Source organism: Phyllostomus hastatus, unplaced genomic scaffold (genome assembly GCF_019186645.2).
Source record: "Phyllostomus hastatus isolate PE091 unplaced genomic scaffold, TTU_PhHast_1.1 phas_contig_113, whole genome shotgun sequence".
Taxonomy (NCBI): domain Eukaryota; kingdom Metazoa; phylum Chordata; class Mammalia; order Chiroptera; family Phyllostomidae; genus Phyllostomus; species Phyllostomus hastatus.
Genome location: NW_025333530.1, coordinates 10,571,008 through 10,580,407, shown reverse-complemented (window position 1 = coordinate 10,580,407; position 9,400 = coordinate 10,571,008). Strand labels below are relative to the sequence as shown.

Below are 9,400 nucleotides of genomic sequence, written 5' to 3'. Positions count from 1 at the left end.
GGAGTGTCCTCCCATACACCAAAGGACTGCGGGTTCGATTTCAGTCAGGGGATATACATAGGTCGTAGGTTCAATCCCCGCCCATGGCACTTATGGGAAGCAACTGATTGGTGTTTCTCTCACATTTATGCTTTTCTCCTAACTCTCTTTCTTCCTTCTTCTTCTCTCTCTAAAAATCAATAAATATATCCTCACATGTGGAATAGAAAGTAAAAATATTTTTTTAAAAAAGAAAGAAGGCTGTATATTTAACATATCAACAAGATCACCACAATATCTGTTACTAGAGAGTAAGAATATAAAAAAGAAATGTCACGGTAAAATGGAGATTCCTGTCCTTGGTGGTTATACTGTAGAACAGGGGTCCCAACATTTTTGGCACCTGGGTTTTTCCACTGGGTGGGGGTTGGGGTAAGGGACTATCAGGAAGCAGAACTCAGGCTTCAGTTGCTCCTGGAGGGTGGGGTAGTGTTGGGAACCACCCTACCTGGTTTCAGAAGCTCTAACTCTCCATGGCTAAAGCTGAGTGAGAGACCTTGGGACCCTAAACCACTAAAGAGACAAAGCTTATCCCCCAGCAGGAGCACCGCCTCTGCCCCCTTTTACTTCACCCTGCCTGGCCCCCAGTTCATGAACAGTTAGCCAATGATGGGTAAGATTCCTAAACAACCTAAGACTACCTAAGACAAGCATGGTCACAAATGGGCCCTCATGGAAGAACTTGGGGGACTACAGCAAAAGGGGGTAATGGACCCTCACCCCTCAGCTTTGGCATAGCCAGAGTTCTCATTCTGTCTGCCAAAAGTCTCCTAATCTCTTGGCTGCCTTACTTTCCTTGCTTGACCTAAGCCTGAAACTATGCTGGAGGTGGGTACAGCCCTGTGCTGGAAAGGGCAGGTTCCCCAGGGCAATCAGGCCTAAGGAAGAATGCATAAAATCCTGTGAAACTTGCTTTCTTAATACCCTCAACTTAAATGATAAGGGCTCAAGTATGAAATAAGTTTGTTTCCCCCAAAGTATTATGGCCCTTTAGCTATTTGATCCTGACTCAAAATAGGCCCTCAGAGTTCTTTGAATGTTATCTATTTGATCATTACTGCCTGACAATGATTGATGAGCTTTCCATATACACCTTTGAAAATTAAAGCCAATAAAAGCTTGTCAAGGCAAGGGTTGAGGTGCTCTCCTCTTGAGAGAGTGGCCATGCTGTCCCTTTTCCTCCACAGGACTTAGTAGTCCATGTGAATTTGTCTCATCTCAGCCATAACATCACAGACACTATGGGCAGTGGAGTCCGAGTCAGGGTAGGAGTCTAAGGCAGGAGGCAGAGCTCAGGCAAACTTCTTTCACAGCCCGGGTCCTAACAGGCCGCAGAATAGTACCAGGCCAAGGCCCGGGGGTTGGGAACCTCTGCTATAGAAGTATAAAGAAGGTAAATTATAACATTTTGCAACCAGATTCAGTTATACACAATTAAGATAAATGGCTGTTTGAAAGGAAAACTTATTTACTCATTAAGAGACTATACACTGTGTCAGTGGATCGGTTACTTAAAGTAGTAAAAAGTAGGTAATTATTTTGTATACTTTTAAAAATTCAGGCCAATTTTAAAGTATTTTTAACTAGGTTTCAATTCTCTCATTTTGCCCATTTTTTTACTTCATTTAGCTTTCTAGAGTTGAGCCTTTTAATTTAAAATATGTTTTGTTCTTTCTTAAGAAATGTTGTTTCGCTTTATAAATTCCAGTGAAAAATGTTACATTTTCATTGACATTTCACAAATGTGAATAGAAGATCTAAAATGCTCCAGTCAGAAATAATCCAAGTGGGTGAGCATTTTTAATGATAGGATATTAATTTTTAAAATATTAATTACTGCTTCTAGGTGAAAGATTTTTTTTTTGACCAGTACAAAAATCTTTTGATCTTCATGGAACAGGAATTTTTAAGAAACATTTACTTCTGAATATAGAAAAACACACAGATTCAGTGGGGAAAAAATAAAAAGAATATAGTTATCCTTTTATTACTCTTCGGCTCTACTCTGTGACAGATGAGGATTATATCCCTCAGGTAGTGAACCAGATATCAGGTGACAAAAACACAGCCATCGTCATTACCCTTGGTCAGCACTTCTACCCTTTCTCCATTGACATTTTTATTCACAGGGCCATGCATGTCCAAAAATCTATTGAACAACTGTTTCTAAGAAACCTGGCCACAAAAGTCACCCATAAGACAGAAAACATCAGAGAGATGCACACAGAGACAGAGAGTTTTGGGGACTTCTTATCATGAAGGACATTGTGAAAGATCTCAGTGTGGGTGTCATCGATGGCTGGGACATGACCATTGCATGTGGTACCAACAATGTCCACCCACTTTATCATGTGATTGAAAATCAAATTAACTTGTTCTTTAAGTATATTTGCTAAAGTCTAAATATGTGAAATCCCTAGGTACTAATCTCCATCTTGTCAGAGAAGTTTTATTTATTCTAGAGATTAAGAAAATCAAATTTAAAAGAATATGTCTAGACAGGAAGGATACTTAGGAATAAAGACAACCAATATAAAATGCAAAGCCAAGAGAATTGACATGAAAAATTATTATACCATGCCTTGAGCTTGTCTATGAGCAATAATAAATGTTTTTATTCTTTAAGCAAGGTTGGGTCATGACTTCTGTTACCTGTGCTGAAAGCCTCCTACCTGATACTGTAGTAGGGTAAAGGAGAATAAACATTTAATCATATGATGGTCTAAAACAGGGTCCATCTAACTTTTTCTGTAAAGGGCTAGGTGGTAAATATTTTCGGCTTTGCAAGCCATTTGTCTTTGTCACAACTGCTCAACTCTGCTGTTCTATGTGAAAACAGTCATAGACGTCATATAAATGAATGTGGTTATGTTCCAATGTTTTATTTATTTCTGGATGCTGATATTTTAATTAGACATATTCTTACATGTCAAGAACTATTATTCTTTTTTCTCCCTCCCTTCCCCTCTCTCTAAAAATCAACAAATAAAATCTTTTTAAAAAATATTTTGCATGGCAAATAAAATCATCAACAGAATGAAGAGAACCTACTGAATGGAAAAAGATATTCACCAATGATGCATCTGATAAGAAGTTAACATGCAAAATTTATAAAGAATTCATACAGACTTCCGGCCAAGATGGGGGTGTAGGTAGATACACTGTGCCTCCTTGCACAACCAAAATAAGGTCATCAACAATTTAGAACCAAGATAATAACCAGATCTGACAGAAAATTGAACTGTATGGAAGTTGGACAACCAAGGAGATAAAATATACACATTCATCCAGACCAATAGGAGGGTCAGAGTTGGGCAGCCAAGCAGAGAAGGGTCACGGCACAAAAAGCAACACTTAACGAGTAATGCATCCCAAATGTTTAAGGCATCCTGAGCCCACAGGTGGCTGGCAGACCCAGCAAGGCGGCAACTGTGAAGCAAGGCACTGTGCGCAAGGGACCTGGGTGTCCAGGCCACATCGATGTGCAGATAAACCAGGAAAAACTGGGCAGTGAGACCAACTGTGCCACCCAGAGTCCCAGCACCAGGAAATAGAACCTCGGGACACTGATCGAAAACACCTGTGGGAAGTGAGGCACAGAAAGAGACTCCCAGCCTCACAGGAGAGTGCATTGGAGAGACCCACAGGGTCCTAGAATGTATGCAAGCCCACCCACATGGGAATTAGCACCATAAAGGCCCAGTTAGTTGGGAGAAGTGGTGGAAAGGACTGAAATCCAATGAAGAGAGGAGCAAGCACCATTGTTTCCTCTCAGACCCTGCCCCCACATACAGCATCACAACCCAGCTACTGGCTTGCCCTGCCCTGGTGAACACCTAAGGCTCCACCCCTCATAATTAACAGGTATGACCAGGCCAAAAAAAAAAATGGCTCAAACCAAAGTACAAATCAGAGCCCAAGAGCCAATACATTTAAGTGACCAAGAGACAGCCAACCTATCAGATGCACAGTTCAAAGCACTGGTGATCAGGATGCTCAAAGAATTGGTTGAATTTGGTTGTAAATTAGATGAAAAAATGAAGGCTACAATAAGAGAAATGAAAGAAAATGCATAGTGATGGGAACCAATAGTGATGGGAAGGAAACCAATAGTGATGGGAAGGAAACTGGGACTCAAATCAATAGAGTGGACCAGAAGAAAGAAAGAAACAACTAAACATAAAAGAATGAAGAAATAAGTATTCCAAAAAAATGAGGAGAAGCTTAGGAACCTCCAAGACATCTTTAAACATACCAACACGTGAATTATAGGGGTACCAAAAGGGGAAGAGGAAGAGCAACAAGTGAAAAAGTTATTTGAACAAATAATAAAGAACTTCCCTGATCTGGCAAAGGAAATAGACTTCCAGGAAGTCCAGGAAGCTCAGAGAATCCCAAAGAAGTTGGACCCAAGAACACACCAAGGAACATCCTAATGACATTAGCCAAGGTAAAAATGAAGGAGAGAATTGTAGAAGCAGCAAGAGATAGGGAGACAGTTACCTACAAAGGAGTTCCCATCAGACTGTCAGTTGATTTCTCAAAAGAGACCTTACAGGCAAGAAGGGGCTGGAAAGAAGTATTCCAAGTCATGAAAGGCAAGGACCTACATCCAAGATTGCTCTGTCCGGCAAAGCTTTCACTTAGAATGGAAGGGCAGATAAAGTGCTTCTTAGAGAAGGTCAAGTTAAAGGAGTTCATCATCACCAAGCCCTTATTATATGAAATGTTAAAGGGACTTATATAAGAAAAAGAAGATAAAGAACAAGTGCAGTAAAATGATTACAAACTCACAATTATGAACAACCACACCTAAAACAAAAAACAAAAAATAAACTAAGCAAACAAGTAGAACAGGAACAGAACCACAGAAATGGAGATCACATGGAGGGTTATCAACAGGGGAGTGGGAGGGGGAGAGAGGGGGAAGAGGTACAGAGAATAAGTAGCATAGATGGTAGGTAGAAAATAGACAGGGGAGGGTAAGAATAGTATGGGAAATGTAGAAGCTAAAGAAATTATGACACATGGACATGAACTATAGGGGGAGAATGTGGGTGGGAGATGGTGTGCAGGGTGGAGGAGAGTGAAGGGGGGCAGATGGGACAACTGTAATAGCATAATCAATAAAGTATATTTTAAAAAAGAATTCATACAACACAAAATCAGAAAAGCAAACAATCTAACTAAAAAGTGGGCAGAGAACCTGAATAGACACTTTTCCAAAGAGGACATACAGATGACCAATAGACATATGAGAAGATGCACATCATTAATCATCATAGGAATGCAGAGTTAAACCACAACAACAGCAACCAGTCATGTCCACTGGGCATGGTGGTGCAGAGCCTAGCCAAAGCCATGCCTCTGATCCATCAGATCCATTCACCCAGCAGATATTTGCATCTCAGACTGATGGGGAGCTGAAAGTGACCCAGATTCTCAAAGAAAACTTTCCTTGATCTATAGCTATCAAAGTCACCAATATTTCTGGAGACTAGGAGGCAATGTAAGAAATCCAAATCAAATCAGGAGAAATTAAGGGAAAGAGGACTGTCCAGCAGCACCAGATGGTAAATCAGGTACTGAAAGAAGAAATCAAAGGAATGCACAGATTGCAAATGTTTACTTCTGTACCAAACTCTGACCACATGCAGATACTGCTATTTAAAACCTTCAGTGAACTTGACCATTCTTTCCTAGGCATTTGCAAAATAAAAATAGATCTATTTTGTTCATAGACATTTCCATATTATAATCACAGAATATGTTGTCTATTTAGATGTTAATGGAGGGCAAGAGACAACTAAAAATAAAAATAAAAACCACAATGTGATAACACCTCACACCTGTCAAAATGGCTATCATCAATTAATCAACAAACAAGTGTTGGCAAGGATGTGGAGAAAAGGGAACACTTGTGCATTTTTGGTGGGAATGCAGACTGGTGCAGCCACTATGAAAAACAATATGGAGAATCCTCAAAAAAATTGGACCTGCCTCATGATCCAGCAATTCCACTTCTGGGTATATATCTTGAAGAGACCCAGAACACTAATTCAAAAAAAAACATATGCACCCTTATGTTCATTGCAGAATTATTTATAATAGCTACAATATGGAAGCAACCCAAGTTCCCAATAATAGATTAGTGGATGTTCCAAAAGCTGTGATACATATATAGAATAGAATAGAATTAGCCATTAAAAAGAATGAAATATTACCATTTGTGACCGCATGGATTGTTTCAGAGGAGCAATTTTCAACTATTGTGCCATGGTACACTGGTGTGCTGCAAAATTATTTAAAATATGCAATATCTGAATATTTAGTCAAAGGCACTGACCTCTGTTCCCTTAGATTTTCAGATAAAAAAATGACCCTGATTGGAGTGGTTCACTTGATTGAGCATTGTCCCACATAGCAAGGGTTAATGGTTTTATTCCTGGTCAGGGTATGTATCTGAGTTATAGGTTTCATCCCTGGTGGGGGTATATAGTAGAGGTAACCAATCAATGTTTCTGTCCCTCTCTTTCTCCCTTCTCTATAAAAATAAATAAATAAAATATTTAAAAAATTTTTAAATGACAGCTGCCAACACAATAGCTGTCTAGTGTGAATGAATCAAAATTATACCTATTTTTAAAAATTATCTTATTGTTATTCAAGTACAGTTGTCTGCATTTACCCCTCACCACCACCTGTCTACACAAGCCATTCCCACCCTTTGGTTTTGTCCATGTGTCCTTTATAGTTGTTCCTGAAAACCTTCCCCACTGACCCCCCATTTTCCGCTCCCAACTCCTCTCTGGTTACTGTCAGATTGTTCTTAATTTCAATGTCTCTGGTTATATTTTGCTTGCTTGTTTGTTTTGTTGATTAGATTCCACTTAAAGGTGAGATCATACGGTACTTGTCTTTTACCTCCTGGCTTATTTCCCTCAGCATGATGCTCTCCAGTTCCACCCATGCTGTCGCAAAGGGTAGGAGCTTCTTCTTTCTTTCCACTGTGTAGTATTCCATTGTGTAAATGTACCATAGTTTTTGATCCATTCATTTACTGATGGACACTTAGGTTGCTTAGGTTCCAACACTTGGCTATTGTAAATTGTACTGCTATGAACATTGGGATGCATAGGTTCTTTTGGATAGTACTTCAGGTTTCTTGGGGTATATCTCCAGCAGTGGGATTGCTGGCTCAAAAGGCACTTTCATTTTTGGTTTTCTGAGGAAATGCCATACTGTTTTCCACAGTGGTTGTACCAGTCTGTGTTCCCACAACAGTGCACTAGGGTTCTCTTTCCTTCACAACCTCTCCAACACTTGCTTTTTGTTGGTTCGTTTATCATGGCCATTCTAACTGGTGTAAAGAGGTTTCTCATTGTGGTTTTAATTTGCACCTCTCTAATGAATAGTGATGCTGAGAATTTTTTCATATGTCTCTGGGTACACTGGATGTCCTCCTTAGAGAAATGTCTCTTCAGATACCTTGCCCATTTTTTAATTGGGTTGTATATCTTCCTGGAGTGGTCATGTGACTTCTTTATATATTTTGAAGATCAAACTCTTATCCGAGGTATCATTGGCAAATATGTTTTCCCATATGTTTGGTTCTCTTTTCATTCTAATGCTGTTTTCTTTAGCTGGGCAGAAGCTGTTTATTTTGATGAAGTCCCATTTGTTTATTTTTTCCTTTAGGTCCCTTGCTTTAGGGGGCATATCAGTGAAAATATTGCTGCGTGGAATGTCTGAGATTTTCCTCTCTATGTTCTCTTCTAGGACTTTTACAGTATCATGGCTTATATTTAAGTCTTTTATCCACCTTTAATTTATTTTTGTGTGTGGTGTAAGTTGGTGCTTGAGTTTCATTTTTTTGCATGTAGCTGTCCAGATCTCCCAACACTGTTTATTGAAGAGGCAATTTTTACTCCATTTAATGCTGCTGCCCCCATTGTTGAATATTAATTGACCATAAAGACTTGGGTTTATTTCTTGGCTCTCTATTCTGTTCCATTGGTCTGTGTCTGTCCTTATGCCTGTACCTGACTGTTGTGATTACAGTGGCCTTTTAGTATAGTTTGATGTCAGGTATTGTGATCCCTCCTACTTTGTTATTCTTTCCCAAAATTGCTGTGGCTCCCTAGCGTTGTTTATGGTTCCATATAAATTTTTGAAATGTTCGTTCTATATCTGTGAAATATGTCACTGGTATTTTAACAGGGGTTGCACTGAACCTATAAATTGCTTTGGGTAATATGGACATTTTGATGATGTTAATTCTTCCAATTCATGGGCATGGTATAAACTTCCATTTATTTGTCTCTTCCTTAATTTTTTTTTCAGTGTTGTGTAGTTTTCTTAGTACAGGTGTTTCACCTCTTTGGTTATTCCTAGGTACTTTATTTTTGTTGTTGTTGCTATACCAAATGGTATTTTTTTCCTCATTCCTATTTCATATTTTTTTATATTTGGTATATAAAAATGCCTTTGATTTCTGAATATTGGCTTTGATCCTTGTTGTTTGCCAAATTCACTTATTAGGTGAAGTAGTTTTTGGTGGAGTTTATAGGATTTTCTATGTACACTATCATCTGCAGACAATGACAGTTTTACTTCCTCCTTTCCAATTTGGATGCCTTTTATTTCCTTTTCTTGTCTAATTGCTGTGGCTAGTACTTCCAATGCTATATTGAATAGAAGTGGTGAAAGCAAACAGCCTTGCCTTGTTCCTAATCTCAGTGGGAAAGCTTTTAGTTTTTGCCCATGGAGTATGATGTTGACTGTAGGTTTCTCATATATGGCCTTCATCATGTTGAGGAATGCTCAATCTACTCCCAGTTTGCTGAAAGTTTTTTATCATAATGAGTGCTGTACCTTATCAAATACTTTTTCCATATCTATTGATATGATCATGTGATTTTTGTCTTTCCTTTTATTTGTGTGATATATTATGTTTATTGATTTGTGAATATTGTACCATCCTCACATTCCTGGCATGAATCCCACTTGATCATAGTGTATGATCTTTTTGATGTATTGCTGGATGCAGTTTGCCAACATTTTGTGGAGGATTTTTATGTCTATGTTCATCAGCGATATTGGCCTGTAGTTTTCTTTCTTTGTTCTCTTTATCTGGTTTTGGAATTAGGATGATGCTGGCTTTATAAAAAGAGTTTCATACTTTTCCCTACTCTTGAATTTTTTTGGAATAGTGGGAAGAATAGGGCTTAGCTCTCCCTTAAGTATTTTGTAAAATTCTCCTGTGAAACTACCCACTCCAGGGCTTTTGTATTCTGGGAGTTTTAGATTACTACTTTGATTTCATCAGCCGTTATTGGTCTGTTCAAGCTTTCTCCTTCTT

At 38.8% G+C, this 9,400-nt stretch overlaps 1 protein-coding gene across 1 annotated transcript; it reads left to right on the top strand.

Annotated features, from left to right (window-relative positions):
• Positions 1–322: 322 nt before the first annotated feature.
• NXPE1 (neurexophilin and PC-esterase domain family member 1) lies at positions 323–2,435 on the top strand. The gene is given in 4 exon segments (XM_045836947.1): positions 323–363; positions 1,430–1,569; positions 1,910–2,287; positions 2,290–2,435. Coding segments are annotated over 4 exon segments (705 nt in total).
• The last annotated feature ends 6,965 nt before the right edge of the window (positions 2,436–9,400 follow it).